Below are 20,746 nucleotides of genomic sequence, written 5' to 3'. Positions count from 1 at the left end.
TAAATTTTGTTTGGGTTTAATCAAATTTTCTTAAATCTTTTGGGAAAAGAATCGCTTAAAGTTGCAGTTGCAAATATACCACAGGCATATGAGAATGTTTATTGAAACACAAAAATAAGCTACTTTAAATTCACCAATGAGTCAAATTAATGATTTTGATGTTTGACCACAGTATATTTCAGTTGTAAAAATGTATAAGGAGTAGGTAAGTCAAAACACAACTTCCTGTGTTGTGTCAATTTTAAAATCTTTGTAGTTTATGTCAGGGTCGGTATTCTTTTAAATAATTTCTATCTACATACTCCGTCCATTGACAACATACATGTATAACAACCATAACTTAATGTTATTCCATAAGTCATGAGTCCTAAACAGATATATTTCCTTATTTTGTGAATTTATTAATCAAAATGTGGTATGTAACTTATTTCCTTTTAAAGAAACTGAAAGGTTATGGAGTTCTTGTGTTTTGATGGCAGGCTACTTGTGACTGGGGTTTGAATTGCAGAGGTGCTGGAAACTTCAAACAAATCAGGGCATACCATATAATGTTATTTTGGGGGACACACACCAAAATACTGTTCAAACTCTAGTTCCAGTTGTATAAAGGCAGGTACGGATACAACAGCCAAGAGGAGACGAGATCAAACTGACCAGTTGAATGTTGTGATAAAACGCAGCAACACAGTTCTGATCACAACTGTATAAAATGATGTAAGGTCATACAAGCTTGAATAATTGTTTAACAGATGCCCACTTCACTTCAGAAAAAAAAAAGAAAGAAGATCAATTATTATTATTGTGGTGAATGCATTGTTTTCTGATCGGCCGGGCCAGCATTTTCATTAAAGCCACAGTCTGTAATTTTCCCAGTAATTCAAATAATGTATACTGTATAGGTCTAACCCTTGATTTTGATAAATAGCATAATGCGGTAACTGCAACTGTCTCACTTAGTGACTCATTCATTAATGTATTTAATAATCAGATAATAGTATAATATTTCTCATACTGTAATTTTCATGTTTTTTTCTCACTTTTCTGAAAATGAAATCTGTTAAACAATTAATGAAGTTTGCATGGCCTAACTGAAATTATCTTGCTAGCTCACCAAATTTCCCTCACAAAAACAACAACACACTTTGCTAGCATTAGCTAAGTGATCCAAACTACAGAGAAAGCTAGTTATTACAGAATTGCTGTAACAACTCCACCTCATATTAAAGGAATAGCTTTCTTTTTTACATATTATAGTCAGATGGTCCTGACCCTCATCTTGGAGACGTCAACAGCTATATGGGTTATACTCAGGCCGTTACAGGAGATGTTCTAATACATGGTGGGCCACTTGCAACGTCGCTAGTAGGTTAGCGGCTAAATTGCGGTAACTTCTACATTTACATTTACATTTATGGCATTTAGCAGACGCCTTTATCCAAAGCTACGTACAACAAATACATTTGTTTAAGTAAGTGAATCATCTATCCAACAGTCATCATAAGACAAAATAATCAATGCTCACACCAGGGGCCATTGGCAGTCGTAATGCCAGTAGGCTAGTGTTTTTTTTGTGTATGGGGAGGGGGGTTTCTGATGTTAGGTAACACCCCGAGTATAAATCACTGCGCTGGTAACAATTTATCCCACTTGCAACAAAGATAAGGACTAGAGATTAGTTAAACCGAGTATGTTGTGGTGTTTGCGCAATTCGATGTCTGAGTAGATCTAGTTCAGGTGTGGAAGGATCAACGCTTGTAATGTGCCCTGTTTGTAGCCAAACTAGTGTTTAATGCCAAGCCGTTTACAGTAGTTGTCTTAGTGCTCACCATACTTTATTATCATTCTGTGCGTACACATGCAATCAAAAAGTTTGATGTTAGTTTGAAATGTACTTTGAATTAAGTCCTCCACGTAGCCTAATAAAGGTGTAGCCTACAACATAAGCGCGATTTACTTGGAATTTCGAATGTCTTAACTTGGCATAACCATTCCTAACTGCGTTATCAATCAATTAATTCAAAAGGGACAATTATGGATTTGTTGGCGTGTTGGGCTTATGTAAGCATATATGATGAGTCGGCTTAATAAAAGTTTCTAAACCCATTAAACAAGCAAAGATGTATTGAAAAAATATGATTAGGTTAGAGAAACATTGGTTGCTCGCTTCGTGCTGTAGCCTACTGTATGCTTATGAGAAACCTAATATAATATCTATTATGACTGCATTTCTGACAGAAGCGATGTGTATGAATGTATTGCAACAATTTCAGAGAATAACAGATCACGGATGTCGGAGTCCTACATTTATTGCGAGCAAAACAATGCCATTATATATTCAGCTACACAAGGAATAATAGCAACTATAAATGAAAAATATCACATAGCCTAAAATAACAAAGCATATTGCACAATATTGGCACAGATGTGGAAATATTTAATAGCATATTCATGTAGTCTAGAAATACAGCATGTGCGCTGTTGATTTCCTGGGCAAAACATAGCACAGCTGTAGACTATATAGGTGTGCTGTAAATCTTGAATTCCTAGGTCTGATTTGTTGCAGAAGTTAGGGGAACATATATGGAGATCTGGAGTTTCCTGCCAATATTATTGTAAATAAAATTTACAAATGTATACCATGACCCGTAAACAAAAAACAAAGCACATATCATTTTGTATTTGTAAACCATTATTTTAATAAATGCAAAATTATTTGTAAATATGGCTAAATATCTGAATAAATGCTCTTACATTTGCAAACAAATGTCATGATGTGTGAATAAGAACAAAAGCAGTGGCAAACATCTTTCCAGTCATAAATAAAAACATTGCTTTGAGGTATTCAATAATAATAATAACACTTTTTGTGTCAGAACTGTCAAATCTGCATTTGCGGATCAAATTACATCTGTAGATTTGTTTTCATTTGCACTAACATTCTGTGTGTTCATGGAGAAATTATTCACAAATGCATATCAGTAGGCTATCTCCATTGTGAAGTGTTGTATACAAATTATTGGAAAAAAGCAATGCTTTTATTCATAAGTTTTATGTTATGTTTGTCACTGATTTATTTTTCGTTTAAAATTGTGACATTTGTTTGCAAATGTGAGCATTTATTCAAAAATCCTTCAAATTCAAAAGCCATGTTTATAAATGATTTTGCGTGCATTAAAATAATGTATTTACAAATCAACCAGCCTTTGTGTGTGGCTAGTAAAGTATATATGTGCTTTGTGTTTTCTGTTTACGGATGATGGTACACATGCGAGTTGTAAAATCTATTTATTTACAATAATATTGGCAGTAATCTATCTCCATAAACATATCCCTTCGCCATTACCTGAAAGTGGATTATTGCAAGTGAGATTAAACCTTCAGCATGACTGCACAGGTGCATCCTATTACAGACCCGACATATTTTCATTACTAGTGGGTTTAGTCCAGGCAATACTGCCCTGGTAATAAACCAAAGAAGTTAGTTAATACACATTATTAATCTTTGCGTTTGGCCCGGTAGTTTAGATCAATGAAACTGCATTCTAAAACCTGTGTGTCTCCTCGGCTGTTGTATCTGTGGCCGACTTTATTCTTTGTTTACGTTCCTGTCGTTTTTAAACATGGGAGTAAAAGAGCCTTATATGATGGGTTATGATAGGTCCAAACAGTTGCATAAACTTATGATGAATCTATTAGTAATATTCTTAAAAATCAATAAATGTACAGTGCCTTCGGAAAGTATTCAGACCCCTCCACTTTTTCCACATTTTGTTATGTTACAGCCTTATACTAAAATGGAATAAATTAATTTTTTTCTTCATCAATCTACACACAATACCCCATAATGACAAAGTGAAAACAGGTTTTCAGAAATGTTTGCAAATTTATTACAAATAAAAAACTGAAATATCACATTTACATAAATATTCAGACCCTTTGCTATGACACTGGAAATTGAGCTCAGGTGCATCCTGTTTCCATTGATTGTTTCTAGGATTTGATTGGAATCCACCTGTGGTAAATTCAATTGATTGGACATGACTCGGAACGGCACACACCTGTCTATATAAGGTCCCACAATTGACAGTGCATGTCAGAGCAAAAACCAGGCCATGAGGTTGAAGGAATTGTCTGTAGATCTCCAAGACAGTATTGTGTCAAGGCACAGGGTACAAAAGAGTACAAAAAAATCTCAGCAGTATTGAAGGTCCCCAAAAACACAGTAGGTATGATGCTACAAGCTTGGCAAACCTGTATTTGGGGAGTTTCTCCCATTCTTCTCTGCAGATCCTCTTGAGCTCTGTCAGGTTGGATGGGGAGCGTCGGTGCACAGCTATTTTCAGGTCTCTCCAGAGATGTTCGATCATCATTCTTAAATGGAAGAAGTTTGTAACCACCAAGACTCTTCCTAGAGCTGGCCACCCGGCTAAATTGAGCAATAGGGGGAGAAGGGCCATCGTCAGGGAGGTGACCAAGAACCCAATGGTCATTCTGACAGAGCTCCAGAGTTCCTCTGTGGAGATGAGAGAACCTTCCAGGACAAACATCTCTGCAGCACTTGTCCGGCCTTTATGGTAGACGGAAGCCACTCCTCAGTAAAAAGCACATGACAGCCTGCTTGGAGTTTGCCAAAAGGCACCTAAAGGATTCTCAGACCATGAGAAACAAGATTCTCTGGACTGATGAAACCAAGATTGAACTCTTTGGCCTGAATGCCAAGCACCACGTCTGGAGGAAACCAGGCACCGCTCACCACCTGGCCAATACCATCCCTACGGTGAAGCATAGTGGTGGCAGCATCATGCTGTGGGGATGTTTTTCAGCAGCAGGGACTGGGAGATTAGTCAGGATCGAGAGAAAGATGAACGGAGCAAAGTACAGAGAGATCCTTGATGAAAACCTGCTCCAGAGCACTCAGGACCTCAGACTGGTGCAAAGGTTCACCTTCCAACAGGACAACGACCCTAAGCACACAGACAAGACAACGCAGGAATGGCTTCGGGACAAGTCTCTGAATGTCCTTGAGTGGCCCAGCCAGAGCCCGGACTTGAATCTGATCGAAACATCTCTGGAGAGACCTGAAAATAGCTGTGCACCGACGCTCCCCATCCAACCTGACAGAGCTCAAGAGGATCTGCAGAGAAGAATGGGAGAAACTCCCCAAATACAGGTTTGCCAAGCCTGTAGCATCATACCCAAGAAGACTTGAGGCTGTAATCACAGCCAAAGATGCTTCAACAAAGTACTAAGTAAAGGGTCTGAATACTTATGTTAATGTGATAAAGTTTTTTTATTTTTAATAAATTAGCAAACATTTCGAAATACCTATTTTGGCTTTGTCATTATGGGGTATTGTGTGTAGATTGATGAGGGGGAAAAAAATTAATTTAATCCATTTTAGAATAAGGCTGTAACAACAAAATGTGGAAAAAGTGAAGGGGTCTGAATATTTCAGAATGCACTGTATATATTCAGAAAGGGCTTCACAATGTACGGATTGCGACTTTAAATGAAGACAAGCTTTTTATTTATGTGCATCAATTGTGGATAGCAATTATCATTTTGTTCAGCCATTTGTATGTCCTAAAAATGAATCAAGAGTACAATGTTACATTTCTTGCCAGTGGACTATTTAAACCCAAAAGTATGAAATGAACATTTAAAGCCACTCCAATACATTTTAGAGACTTAACATTTTTAATTTTATTTTCTATGTAGAACATTTTGTTTGCCCTTCCCTGGATGTGAAATATTTTCCACAAGAGATCAATGTTGTTCCTGTCAAATGTCATGGCGTAAGTCCACATTTACTGATGTGTTAGTGTTAGATTTAAATGTGTCTTCGTTGTTTATGTGAGGAATCAAATTCAAAAAGCACTTTAATTCAAAATGCTTATGTATTGTTTGCTTCGACAGACAAGTACTGCATCAGCTCTAACACTGCAACTCAATGTTTAATTTTCAATAACAAATGAAATGTCAAGAACAAAATTCATTTTGTGAATAAACCTTAAAAACACTGCTTTCATCTCAAATACACATGAAGCTTTTCCTCCTTTCATAATTGTTAATATGATGTGAATGAATGCCGTGAGAATGTTCATAGCACAAACATCGTCAACAATTAGAGAGCAAAACACATTTCTTTTGGCATTATTGAAAGTCAAATTCATTATATGGCGAATATTGTTAATAAAACATGACAATTAAATCAAAAGACATACTGTAAAGAAAAAAAAAGATTTATTCACCTCCATACAGTGTATAGAATCACAATATCCCTATAATTATAATATTAATATGCTTATTTTTTTATTTATTTTTTTACACATCACTCTTTGTATTGTCCATATTTTTAGTCTGTTGTATTTCATGTATTTCTCAATACAACTTCTACTATTCAACCCTAACCACATCAAAAGCTATAGACCATTTCCATTTGAAAACAATTCTACATATGCAATCAAACAAAAATGGACACAAATTATAATTAAAATAAAAGACAAACTTTGCAATGTATAATACCTGACAATTAAGTTAAGTTATCTGAGCTACACTTTAGATTGTGTTTGTTGCAATGCTACGGTACCAATAGTATACAGGCTTATATATGATTAAAACTACACAATAACTTAGACCTCTTTTGGACTACATACTTATTCCAGCTCTGATAGTCTCATAACCTTAGTCCTTTGTTTTGCTGAATTTTTGGTCAGACTGGGTTGTTTCAAATGCACATGCAATATCCACGTGCTTGTCTAATCTTGTGAGTCTTAGTTCAGTTAGTTCTAAAAAGCTTTTGTATAGAAGTACCTGTAAACTAGAGAGAAGCCGATCGAGAGACGCTGTTATGCTAGGGGAAGGGCTTAAGAAGCGACACAAATTATACAGTACAGAACTGGTCCCAAAATCCACCTCCATTATTTTCATATGAGGAGAGGAGTCACAACAAATCCACTTCTGTAGGAAATTAAATACAAAAAGTCGATACAGCAATCCCCTTTCCTTTGATCTGCCAGGAAACCATGTCCAACAAAAGACGGAAAAGTAGTTGGATCAGGGACGCAACAACATTGCACAGGCCATAGTAAGAGGGGACTCCAGAAAATAAGACCAATCCCAAACCCATCACTCCCTGCTCTCACTACATAGGTCCTTAACTAGGGCAGTTAGCCAGGGCTTAGGGATAAGGGCGAGCCTGGGGGGAGTTATTATTATAGAGGGTGAAATCAGTGTTTCAAACAGACAGTACTTTGGTAAATGTTTCTGGAAGGATTTCTGCTATAAAAGGGCTGTATTCAATCAACCCCACATCTCAGGAAAACTCAAGCGCCATACAAAGACAATTTCCTCAAAATCAAATAGAGTTTTGTTTTGTTTCACCCAGTAAACATTGTCAAATGAATTTAACTACTTAACATGACACAATAGCTGTTATTTGTCCACAGTGCAGGTTTCCTGTCGTGTAGTTTGATATTATTCCAGCCCAATATAGAAATCCAATCTATATCAATATATTCAAACCGACACTTGCATAAGATAAAATATTGCTGAAAGATAAAACTACTCTCTTTAATATAATATGCTTTATATATACACACACACCTATTGGATTGTATCTCACACTGCAATAATAACATAACATGTTACCACTACCTTTAATAATTTATACCCCTTAAAGAGCAATTCAACAAATAAGAGGACTCTAAAATATCTTCTTCTTGACAGTTTGACACACATTGAGTCTAAGAATATTGGAGCCGTAGGAGTGGTTCAACCTAGGCGAGTAACACACTCACTCAACTACAGTGCAGCTAAAGTCATTGGTTAGAGGAAGCACAGTCATTTTTTCACAATCTCAAGTAAGTTACACCACACACCCATCCCGAAATCAGCAGCAACCGGTTCAACTCATCTCTATCCCTACCTACTTAATCCCATGAGTTGTATTCATGCTGTAGACAATAAATTAATTACATCCCATTTTTTATCATTCTCGTAGCTTTAAAAAGTGTATAGTATTTTTCCCGACAAGTCACAGAAGTGCTTTTAATATTAGGTCTTTATTCAGCTAAATATATATGATATATTTATTTACAGTAATACATTTGAGATATGTACACACACAAACACACTGTGTAGAGTGTGAATCGGCGTGTGCTGTTGCTATAGTTCTGCATTTACAGTGTCTATATCCATGCCTACAGTCAAGCTCTATTGCATGAGTTAACTGATACTAGATAAATCTATACCTAAAACTACTTCACATAAGAGAGTCAAAATTGCAGGACTTAGGAACATGCTTAATGTTTTAGATATTTTTTTGTTACAAGTGTTTACTGTAGTTTGCATGTTGAAAACCTGGAGCAACATATGTCCAAAACCCAGACTGTCTTTGCTGTAGCTCAAGTCACATGCCCAATGCGAAGACCCAGAAGTTTTGCATCTTTTCCTTCGGTTCAGCTAAAATCAGTGCAATATTTGCCCTCCACAGGGAACCCGCTTGTTACTGTTCAGAAACTGTGTGCTTGGGATACATTTTAAATCTGGAAGACATTTTCTTCAGAGCAGCAAAGTCTTTAGAATGCTGCTGATAGCTTGTTAGCATAGCGGTTGCTGCTGTTGGTTTGTGTAGGTAGTCATGCAGGTCCCGTTGGAAGCAATGAAGTCTGCATGTGTGGTTGTTAGGACAATTCTGTATGTCGGGATTAACACCGTAGTTCACTGTAATGACGACTGGTGATAAAGAAAAAGAAAAACAGATGGGGAAGAAGATAGTGTGTCCTGAAGAGGGTAAAGGTCTCTCTCTCTCTCTCTCATACACTCACTCACTCACACACACACACACACACACACTTCACTGGACCTCTGTGGCAGCAGGGGGCAGCATCCCCCTGTCTCTCAGATGGGAGCGCAGTGTGTTGAAGATGCTGAGCTGCTGCTCTGGCTGTAAGACCAACAGCTGCTGTAACACCTTACTGGGGTTGGGGCCCCTGGAGGACAGACAGAATAGGAGAGGACTGGCAGTCAACAAACCCGTAGTAACCCCTCCACATGAAGTACTCTGTAGGGTGACTTATTTAAGATTTACAGGGTGACAGGTTTACAACTATTGATTTATCGATTTCATCATTGCCTTTGTTCATGACCCATGACACACACCCCTCCCTTATCTAGACCATATATGTGTCCTTCAGATCCTCACCTGATAAAGCTTCCTATGTAAACATGTGTGAATGTGGCCATCAGGTATTGACAGTCGAAGCGATCCATGATGCCACCGTGTCCAGGGATAGTGTCTGCAAAGTCCTGAAGGGGTAGGAGAGATAGGGTTGCTGTTACGGTGAACCACAACCTTTCAGGAACGTTACATCTCTAAGGCCATGCCAACTTGAATTGTGAATTGTTTAACCGATGAACCGCTTCACTTTGAAAAATGTATAATTAAAAAAACATGATACATTTGTATTAATATGATTAACAAATCATCTGGCCGGCCTGAAGCATAGGCAAAGTAGGCGATGGAGATGGCCTCCAAATGAAATGATTTATTTTTTAAATATTTTCTAGTTATTCTTTTGGTCAGGTATGAGCTACACGTTCAGGGTGCCTACTTCAGCAAGAGCCGGTGGAGTGACAGCACAGCACCTGAAAGCCGACAGCCTGCGATAACACAATGGGAATCTGTTTCTGGCATTGGATTCATTTGTTTATTTTTTTCATTTTTAGAAAAAATTATGAAGGCCTACTGGTGTATTTCAAGTCATAGCCAATAACTTTATATGTGAGTCAAATAATGTGCTATTCCGTGTAACACACTGATGCACGTTCCTTCCTTCTTTTAAAATCCTTCCATACTGAGATTCCCAACTTTGAATTCTCTCCAGGCAAGACAAAACGAAAACACTGCATATTTTATATTTTGTAACTCAACTAGTGTACAACTGTGTTTAGCTGTTCAATGGAAGATAGACACACTGGCTGGATGAGGTCTTAAAGGGGTGGTGTTGTATTTTAGGGAAGACACAGAAGTGCAAGTTATTTCATCATTAGACAACAATTGAATGCTGTATAGGTTTCAGGTCAAACGTGTTGATAGATGTTTAAATAGCAGCATTTTTATTAAAACCACAATCTATCATTTTCACATTAATTTAAAATAATGTAGAGGGACAGGCCTCCCTCTGGATTTTGATGAATATGACTTTTAATAATGAGGTCATTTCAATTGTCTCACCTTTCCATAATCAAAACACCAATGACTTCAGCCAAGAAGTGTTGAATGAATGTATTTAATAATCAGGCTGAAATGTAGAATAATAATTCTCATTTTCTCCGCTTTCATGTTCATGCATCTAGGCTGGATATTTGTACACTCGACACACTGATACTTACATTTTGTTTTTTTTCACTCGCCTGACTTTTCTGACATCCGTTAAACAATTCATCAAGTCTGCATAGCCTAAGTGTAGTCCTTTATATAGCCTGATGGTGAAGTACAGTCATATGAACCTCTGGGATATGTTTAATTCCAAAGAGGTTTATCCCAGGCAAATGTTTACAAAGAAAACTAGCTGAGTGTAGCTGGTTTGGTGTTCGGTGCCGTTTACTCACTTTGATTTTAAAGGCTCGTTTGAAGCCACTGGCAAAGAAGCCACCGAACGGGCCAATGAGAGAGCCGAAGGAGGAGAGCGCTATGCTGTGGATCTGGAAGGGGTACAGGGTCACCGTCTCCTGCACACAGACAAAAGACATTCATAATAGATGTGATAAGAGATTACTTTATAGTTGGCCATTAAAAATGACAAGGTAAAATTATAATTACAGACCTATTATCTAATAAATACTTAAGTTTCTTCAACTCACAAACAGCATCTACTATGTAATGTTGTGGATACCAAAATAGTGACATAGGAGGACTTTGTATTGATACAGTATTGCTTTAAGTTGCATCATGATACTCAACTGATAAAGCAACATAGGAGGACTTTGTATAGATACCGTATTGCTCTAAGTGGCATTGCGATACTCAACTGAATCAATATTTTTGCACAGCCCTATTCAAAACCAGCTCTACACTAAAGCTCAATAATGTGATTAATAAACATTCATATTGCACCTAGCAATAAAATAAAGCCAAGCCATGTACATTTACAACACAAGTCTCTAAGCCATCGAGGAACACATTAGAATCACATTTCACATTCTTTCATACCACCTGTCAGAGATTTAGCTTCGCAATAAATTACTTGGCTAATGCTAATGCCAGAGGGTCTTACCCATCTCAGTACGTTCTGTACCACGGCTGGGAGGGTGTACTCGTGCATCACAAAAATGTCAGAGGGTTGGCACTCCACCGCAAACCTGTTGGTCTCGCTGTTGTACTCCACAGGACACACAAAGTACTGGAACTGTGCTAGAAGGTAGGCCAGCTGAAAGCACAGAGGAAAAGAAAGAGGTGTCAGTTGATGAGGATTTAGTTTGGTGAACAACACAACAAATTGCCAATAGCCTGTACTGTACATAATATCAAGGCAGAAACCATTTTAAGGTTTGGCTTGTGGTGTGATTTCAGAGGGACATGGTTTGTGTTGCTGCTGATCTGGGGCCAGATCGTAGATTGGGTCCCACTGGTGGGTTGTGGCTGCTCCTTTTGGAGTTGCACCTTAAGACTAGATTCCATCCAGAAACACTGGGTGGGGCACAACAACATTCTGAAAAAAGAGACTTCACATGGGTAGTGTAAACAAAGTTTGAGACCACAGCTTTAACCTAGTGTACTATTCAATTATTTCAGATATTCTGGCATGGAGGAAGCGTTGTAATAGTGTTGTAATATTGCCTTGCACACTTAGTTTTCATGCACTCACAATGAAGCCAAAGACCAGCGTTCCAAAGAATCCTCCTATGAACCCCTCCCAGGTCTTCTTAGGCGAGAGCTGTGGAGTAGAGACAAAAACAGAGGCTGCCTTTCACATCATGATGATATCATGATGACATAGTGTTTCTGCTCTGCCTCATCACACGCTGCATGTGACTGAACTCTAGGTGATAGACATTCAAGAGTCACGGGGCAAATCCACCAGATCCGAAGTAGGCTGGGCGACGCTACGAAAACTGTTGAATCTGGCTGAATATTATTTAAATGAGGGCGAAATTGCGATGACCAATAAGATTGCAATGACCAATCAGCTGAGGGTTTCAGTCTAGTTGTCATCCATCCAGAGATCCGTTCAAGAAATATTGGTTCCCCTTACTCAAGTTATTACTTGACAAAAACGTAGAGCCGAAAGAAGAAAAATGCTTCACTGTCCCGTTACTTACACAGGGCACTGTGTGTGTGTGTGTGTGTGTGTGTGTGTGTGTATATATATAGTGCCCTGTGTAAGTAATGGGACAGTGAAGCATTTTGGGGATAATTTGGACATTTGATAAATCTATCCCATCACTTTTGGGTAGGGGGACTATGCATACAAAGTGTTGTAATTTCTGAATGCTGTGAATCTACTTTAATCTCATAGTAATTGTTTGATTTCAAATCCAAACTTTTCAGCCAAGAGAAGAAAAAAATGCTTCACTGTCCCATTACTTACTTACTTAATCAAATGTTCAAATTAAACACTCGTGTTTAATATTTGGTCGACAAATGCATTATCTCAACCTTACAAAATAATATTTATCCATGGCCCACAAATTTGTCAAACCCAGTCAATATTCAAATCTTGGCACTGATATGGGTTTGTGCAAATATATTGTTTACCTTAATCAGTGGAGTTCTTCCAAAAAAGAAGCCAAACAGGTAGGCCATGATGTCATTACAGATCACAATGGAGATAGGGACAATAAACCTGGAAAACAAGATTCACAGACTTCAATATCTTTAAGTTATGTTTGCGGGGAAGAGTTAGCTACATGATCTAAACAATTTGCTGAATAAAAATGTGCAGTGACTTCATTAAGTATTCACCCCCCTGGACATTTCCCACATTTTTCTGACTTAAAAATAGATTTCATAGACTTTTTTGTCACTGATCTAGAAAAGCTGAAATGTCTGAAAAGCTGAAATGTCTTAAGTCAATAAGTATTCACGCCCTTTGCTATGATTGCTTTGCTAAGGCTCAAATGCAAACATTTCTTCAAGACGTTACTCAATAAATCAAGTTCACACACCCTAACCCTAAAATCTACAGTTGAATAGCTGAGAGAGAAAACAAAAAGACCAGTAGATGGGACAACATCAGCCCAGTCACTCTACAACATTAAATATTGTTGCACTGTTTTGTAGAGTGACTGGGCTGATGTTGTCCCATCTACAGTTGTTTTTCCTCTGACATTCAACTTTGTAAATTATTTTTTGTCTCCCAAGGCATCAACAGGAGAACAAATGTGGAAAAAGTACAGGGGGGTGAATACTTACTGAAGGCACTATATATGAAGGTGTTGGTGATATGTGTAAAAGGAGGGACTGATGATTTAAATAAATCAACACTTTGTTTAATCTTGAAATATTCACAAGTGGCATCATCAAAAGTACTGACTGGCTGCTAAAGTTCTGACTGAAAAAAGACCGGTTACTCAGGTCTGGGCGTGCTCTTCCTGCTTACCAGATCATTCCTTCAAACAGGTTCTGAATGACAAGGTGGGACTGAGTTACCACAATCAACAGGGTAACATGGGTCCAAGCAAACTGGAATGGTAAACACAACACAGCATCACTGGCTGGAATGTAGCCGGGCCACTCAGAAACCATGGTGGTTACATCAAATACATTGTAAACAATAAACAGGATGTGAGGTATAGGCGAACCAGACAGTTACAATTCACAGCACTACGCCCACTGACAAGACAAACGTTATAGGGTGATGAGAACTTTAACATAGCAGGCTAATGTGTTTATATGATAGAACATATACTGTATCTGTTTGCCTGTGCTGAAGACACACCAAGTACACATAATATTATAGACATACACATTTAAAAGGGAGATATGATAGGATACTTCTAGATTAGCTCTAATATATAGAAGTGTCAGGCCCCAAATATTAATTGGTAATTGAATATTTTTTTCATAAAGCAAAGGCCAGACTGACTATGTTTGAGATGTATTTGAAAAAAATGTCAGCATAGAAGACCTGCCTCTGGAACGGATCAATTAAATATTGTTGCACACTGTCAAGACAGTGCCTTCTCTTTTTCTAAGCCAGTTACACAATGACACGTCATACAGTACACAACAGGGATGCCTGAGGTGTGAGGTGGATTGGGATGAAGTATAAGCAAAGTGGGTTTTCAAGAATCTTCTCTCGAGCAAATATTACTGTTGCACAACATGGCTCTAGAAGCAGTGATTTGAAATATGCAGCTGACAGGTGGAAAGTTAGTGCTTGCGGGGGTTATTTCGCTGATACACACCATATAAAACTGCAGGCGGTAATGTTTCTTCACTAAACTCAGTACAAACATGCAGAAACCTGTGAAAAAGTAAATAACATGCAGTCAGTTTTTTCAACCACATCATCATTCATATACAGTACATTTTTATGAACCTTTTGCAGTGGGGGTGTCAACATAAAGGCTCACATGCTCTCAACTGATATTTTCAGTGTTTGACATTAACACAATAATGCAAAAAAATGGTTTGAATAAAGACCCAGAGATGTTAATAGAAAGCCCATGTCTCAAATTTACCACCAAATGCAATGGTGCCTGAGGAAGGCACCTGGGGAGCCGTTCAGTATGGAATGGAGTGACAGATTGGGTCTGCTCAGCAGAGCTCTTGAGTTGAACAGAGCTGACAGTTACCTTACAGTGCCAAGTTAAAGACTCTCCACAACAACACTGCATAGTTGCATCCATTATACAGTACTAATATAACAAAGAATAAAACAAAATCTAGTGGGGTGTTTAGAAATTTTAAATAAACAGTGAAAACCCCCTTCTTGGCTATACTTTTTGAGAAAGGGGGAGAGAATGGAGACTTTTTGCTTGGCCATCACTATCACTATCATGGCTGAACTGCTCTGGACCCTGGCTAGCAATGCTTTTTCAAGTTTACAAATGTGAAGTCATCTTGATAGTTGATAACGGCTAATATAAGGCTTTTATAATCTTGATAACATCAAGGTTGGCCATCTGTGATTTGAGCAACTTGAGGCACCAGTTACACAAGCTAATACACCGTAGACGTAATTCCATCGAATCCTATACTACACTTTGGTCAATACTACTAATCAGTATATCAGAAACATAGGGCCGGTTTCACAGACAAGGCTTAAGCCTAGTCCTAGACTAAAAAGCAAGGCTTATGCCTTGTCTGTGAATCCGGCCCATTATGTTTACAGGTTGGTAGATAGTTCCCTACTCTCATTCAAGGAGTAGAGAAGGATAAACATAGACAACTGTGTCAACTAGGTCCGCACTGCAGTTGGTGATTAACTTGAGGGCAATAAAATCTAATTGTCTCAAAGGTCTGAAGACTTGGGCCAAAGAGCAGTTCTGTTACACTATATAGATAACACATCCATTGTACTCAGAGAGACTTACCTGCTAAATACAGTGCAAAAGAGATGAACCGATGGTAGCGGACGAGGAACTGCAACGGTTCCTCTCTCTGCACTAATGCGCCAAAATAATCGGCTACTGTCTCTCCATAGAAAAAGTAGTTCACACAAATCAAGAAGTACCTGAAAAAAGGGGATAATACAAAGAGGGAATTTTAAAATGAGTACAGGACTTTTATTTCAGTTCCAACATGACAGTGGCCTTTGCTCAGGGTTGACAGGATTGGTGTACATGCATACATGTGTGTGCGTGTGTTGGGGGGGTAAAATTGAGAGAGAGAGAGAGATAATGGAAACTATTACACTCTGTATACTTACCAGCTTAGTGTCCTGAACCATGGAAGCTCATAGGAACGGTAAACTCTGTACCCAATGGTGATGATTTCTTGGAAACATTTGATTTGGATGCCCATGACCTACACAAAAGGAGTGATAATATAACAGCTGGTTGAGTCAAGGCAAGACTAAAACATGATTTTGGTTGTTTAGTTGTATTGTTTCAGGAATCAGAGCATGGTTAGAATTGCGATAATTGCAATCAGTCATTACTAGTCCTCAAGAGAAGTATTGAAGTGAAAAGTACACGGTTTCAGAAAGATTGTGGATGCCTGTCTGTGAAGTGTAAGTGGGTGTGTTAATGTATGTGCATGTGAACCCTTGGGTTCAGTCATTTATTTGATGGTTTACAGTTAGGCTTCAGCAAAAGACACCTACCACAAATATGAGCATTATAGGTCCCAGATAGATGATGAGGAAGAAGCCGGTTATCATTGTTAATGACAGAATCCCTCGTATCCACCAGTTCTTCCATCTGGGGAACAACAAACATTACCTCAATACATTGTGTATAAAACATTAACATATAATCTGTCAATTATACCACAGGGCTTATCATTCCACATTAAAAACTTGACTAGCATTTGTGTATATACAATGCCCTCCATAAGTACTGGACAACATTTTTTTAAACAGACCCTATTTCAGGGCTCCAAAAGTATTGGAAAAATAATAAAATGTCCAATTAAAGTACTCATGTTTAGTATTTGGTCGACAATCCTTTGCATCCCCCCCTTCTCTGTATGAAAGTAGGTTCTGTCTCCAACAGGGGTGAGACCAGGGTGGTCCTCTGTGGCTCAGTTGGTAGAGCATGATGCTAACAACGGTTTGATTCCTGCTAGGACCATATATACTGAAAAATGTATGCACTCTTTCAACGATAAAAAGATATTTTAACGATAATTTGACATGAATAAATGCGAGTCAGCTTTGACAATGGAACCCATGGATTACAGAATTAAGAAAAATAGCCTTTATATGGCATATGAAGAAGCTGGGACAGAGATTCCTGTGCATATTGCATAGTGTGCAAAACTGACATTTTTGTCTGGATGTTTAATTCTCCCTTCACTTTCCCCCACCTATTTATTAACAATGACCAGGGTGCGAATAGTCTCTAACGAGCCGCTTCAGGTTTTCACCCCCTATTTGGGTGGGGTGAAGCTGGGCGGGACAGGTAGGCAATGGCATTAGGACAAAAAATGTGTGCACAAAACAAAATTACATTATTTTATTTGTTCCATTTTTTAATGAAAAATCTAGATTTAGCCTACAGGCAATAGTTCAAACTATTCCAAACCAGTGATGAGGTGCATTTTCATTTTTGGGAGGTGCCCTCCTCCCAAATAGGCGACATGTCGTTATCGTTAGGCTATTTGTAAGAGTGCCCTCTACACCAAGCATCATTTCAGCTAAACATATGTGTCAGAATATTGGAGCATAAATTCAGTCATTATTTGGACGGAGGGTCTGAGGCCTGTAGGAAAATGTGGTCTACCACATTTCATGCACTTCTACATAGTTTTCAGGATAATGTCTAATCAACTACACCTCATCTGCAGCTGCTAAAGCTTCTTCTACCATTCTAAAATTCAATCCTCTGCCTCTGACACAAGGAAACTGTTCTCCACATTTTCCTCACTCATCAACCCACCTCCTTCCCCCTCCTCCCTCCTCCCTGTCTGCGGATGACTGTCACCCACTTTGAAAAGAAGGTTGATGACATTAGCAGCTCTTTCCCTCTGCCTCTCACCAACACTGCTACCTCTCCTCCCAAACCCACTGCGCTACACCCGGTCTCTGGTTTATCTGATTTTTCCCCCCTCTCCCCTGATGGTGTTCTAAAACTGGTCACATCCTAGCGGGCAACTCGATTTGGTCACATCCTAGCGGGCAACACATCCTAGCGGGCAACTTTCTCCAATCAATCTCCAAAGACCTCCTTCCATTCCTTACCACCTTAATCAATTCCTCTCTTGACCCGTCTGCTGTCCATAACTACAGACCGGTATCCCTTCTCTCCTTCTTATCTAAAACCCTTGAACGTGCTGTCTCTAACCAACTGTCTCACTACCTCCTTCAGAACAACCTCCCTGACCCTCACCAATCCGGCTTTAAGGCTGGACACTCCACTGAGACTGCTCTCCTTGCTGTCACAGAGGCCCTCCACTCTGCTCAAGCTTCCTCCCTCTACTCTGTTCTCATTCTTCTGGACCTGTCCGCTGCATTCAACACAGTAAACTACCCGATCCTTCTCTCCACCCTCTCAGAATTGGGCATCTCTGGCTCTGCACTCTCCTGGTCGATCGCTCTTACCAGGTAAGAATCGCTGTCCTCTCCATGAGCCCTCACCACTGGGGTCCCCCAGGGCTCTGTCCTAGGGCCCTTACTGCTCTCCCTATATACCAAATCTCTTGGCTCTGTAATTTCCTCACATGGTTTCTCCTACTACAGCTACACAGATGACACTCAACTCTTTCTCTCTTTCCCCCCTTCTGACTCACAGGTGGCAACATGTGTCTCTGCGTGTCTTGCAGACATTTCTGCTTGGATGTCAGCCCACCACCTCAAGCTCAACCTTAACAAGACTGAGCTGCTCTTCCTCCCAGGGAAAGCCTGCCCTCTCTAAGACTTCTCCATCACAGTAGAGAACTCTACTGTGACCTCCTCCCATACAGCCAAGAAAACTTGGGGTGATCCTTGACGACCACTTATCGTGTGTGGTGAACATCACAGTGACAGCACGCTCCTGTAGATTCTTCATCTACAACATCAGAAGGATACGTCCATTCCTCACCAGAGAAGGAGCACAACTTTTGGTCCAAACACTTGTGATCTCTCGCCTTGACTACTGCAACGCACTCTTGGCCGGTCTCCCCGCCTCCACCATCAGGCCTCTGAAGCTCCTCCAGAATGCTGCCGCCCGTCTGGTGTTCAATCTCCCCAAATTCTCCCATGTCACTCCCCTCCTCCGCACACTTCTCTGGCGCCCAGTAGCAGCTCACATCAGATTCAAGACCCTGGTGCTCGCCTAACGGGCGGCAAAGGGAATAGCCCCTCCTTACTTGCAAGCAATGGTCAGCCCCCAAACCCCTGCCCGATCACTCTGCTCACCTGGCACCGCTGCCTCTACGTGGATGCAGCAGCCACACTACTCGGTCACAGCTTTTCACTGTCCTCGCGTGCCGCTGGTGGAATGAGCTTCCCGCTGCTGTCATGACTGTAGAGTCACTACCAATCTTCCGCCGTAGATTACATCTAGATTCCGGCGAAGGCTACATCTTAACAGTCCCTCCTAAAGACCTCTTCATCCCCACTATCCCCCTGTACAAGTTTCTCTCCTGTTATAAAAAAAAAAAATTTAATTTTTCCTTCTTCTAGCATTATGACTGCCAATGGCCCCTGGTCCGAGGATTGATAACTTTTTCTTATGATGACTGATGGATAGATGATTCACTTACTTAAACAAACGTATTTGTTGTAAGTCGCTTTGGATAAAGGCACCTGCTAAATGCCATGAATGTAAATGTATGGCTCCCGGGCCAAAATATTGGTATCATTTAAGTGTTCATTGGCAAACTTCAGATGGGCCTGTACATGTGCCTTCTTGAGCAGGGGGACCTTGCAGGCACTGCAGGATTTCAATCCGTTATGGTGTAGTGTGTTACCAATGGTTTTCTTGGTGACTGTGGTCCCAGCTGCCTTAAGATCATTACCAAGCTCCTCCTGTGTAGTTCTGAGCTGATCCCTCACCCTTCTCATGATCATCCTTACCCCACGAGGCGAGATCTTGCATGGAGCTCCAGGCCGAGGGCGATTGATGGTTATTTTGTATTTCTTCCATTTTCTAATAATTGCACCAACAGTTGTCTCCTTCTCACCAAGCTTCTTGCTGATGGTCTTGTAGCCCATTCCAGCCTTGTGCAGGTCTACAACTTTTACCTTGATGTCCTTTGAATGTTCTTTGGTCTTGCCCATGGTGGTGGAGAGGTTGGAATGGAAGAGATTGATTCTATTGACAGGTGTCTTTTATACCCATAACAAGCAGAGATTAGGAGTACTTTCTTAAAGTGACAGGAGTAATCTGTGTGCCTCATGGGCATATAACCGGTCTGTATGAGTCAGAATTCTTGCTGGTTTGTAGGGGATCAAATACTTATTTCCTTCGATCAAATGCAAATCAATTTATAACTTTATATAATGTGTTTTTTCTGGACTTCTTTGTTGATATTCTGTCTCTATTTGTTAAACTAAAAGTACCATAAAAATTATAGACCGCTCATTTCTTTGTAATCGGGCAAACTAACAAAATCAGCAGGGGATCAAATAATTATTCCCTCATTAAAATCCGATTCTTTTCGGAAATTAGCTAGGACACCGGCAATAACACACCTACTCTTGCGATAAGTGCCATGGGATCTTTAACGATTCAGGAGTCAGGACCTCGGTTTAACATTTCATCTGAAGGATGGCATCCTTTGCAAGGCAGTGCCCCATTCACTGCCCTCGCGCATTGGGGTCTCTTGATCCTCTTTTTTTGTTTTGATTTTTAAATAAATAAAGCTTAAATAAAAAAACAAACATATAGGCTACAGCCGAGAGCAGAACACCCGATCGGAGCCCAGTATTTGTCAATTGTGAAAAAAACAGCTGCATCATGAAAAAGCTTGCTGCTGCCACTGCTGCTCCACACTCGACCATTCATTCTTTCTCACTCCCAATCCCTCCCCCTCTCTTTCAGCAGTCTGTTGACACACTTCCCAACAGGCAGAGAGGCACATGGCTGCAGCCAATACTGTCAATAGAGGAGCAAAGCCGACAGGGATTACCGTTGTCCTACCCATGAGCCT

The 20,746-nt window shown here is 39.7% G+C and overlaps 1 protein-coding gene across 1 annotated transcript in view; it reads right to left on the bottom strand.

The window, feature by feature from the left end:
* Positions 1 to 6,224: 6,224 nt before the first annotated feature.
* The window catches only part of cds1 (CDP-diacylglycerol synthase (phosphatidate cytidylyltransferase) 1), a 34,187-nt gene continuing 19,665 nt past the window's right edge, over positions 6,225 to 20,746 (bottom strand). Inside the window, exons 3-13 of the mRNA XM_083673614.1 lie at positions 16,275 to 16,371; positions 15,879 to 15,976; positions 15,544 to 15,683; positions 14,413 to 14,471; positions 13,605 to 13,687; positions 12,761 to 12,848; positions 11,871 to 11,939; positions 11,280 to 11,432; positions 10,615 to 10,734; positions 9,206 to 9,309; positions 6,225 to 8,993 (exon numbers count right to left, since the gene is read on the bottom strand). Coding sequence (XP_083529740.1) covers positions 8,858 to 8,993; positions 9,206 to 9,309; positions 10,615 to 10,734; positions 11,280 to 11,432; positions 11,871 to 11,939; positions 12,761 to 12,848; positions 13,605 to 13,687; positions 14,413 to 14,471; positions 15,544 to 15,683; positions 15,879 to 15,976; positions 16,275 to 16,371 — 1,147 coding nt within the window. The 3' untranslated portion in view covers positions 6,225 to 8,857. The remainder of the gene's footprint in view (positions 8,994 to 9,205; positions 9,310 to 10,614; positions 10,735 to 11,279; positions 11,433 to 11,870; positions 11,940 to 12,760; positions 12,849 to 13,604; positions 13,688 to 14,412; positions 14,472 to 15,543; positions 15,684 to 15,878; positions 15,977 to 16,274; positions 16,372 to 20,746) is intronic.

This window comes from Argentina silus (genome assembly GCF_951799395.1).
Source record: "Argentina silus genome assembly, chromosome: 7".
Classification (NCBI taxonomy): Eukaryota; Metazoa; Chordata; class Actinopteri; order Argentiniformes; family Argentinidae; genus Argentina; species Argentina silus.
The sequence above is the reverse complement of the archived record's forward strand: the minus strand, read 5'-3'. Positions and strand labels throughout refer to the sequence as shown.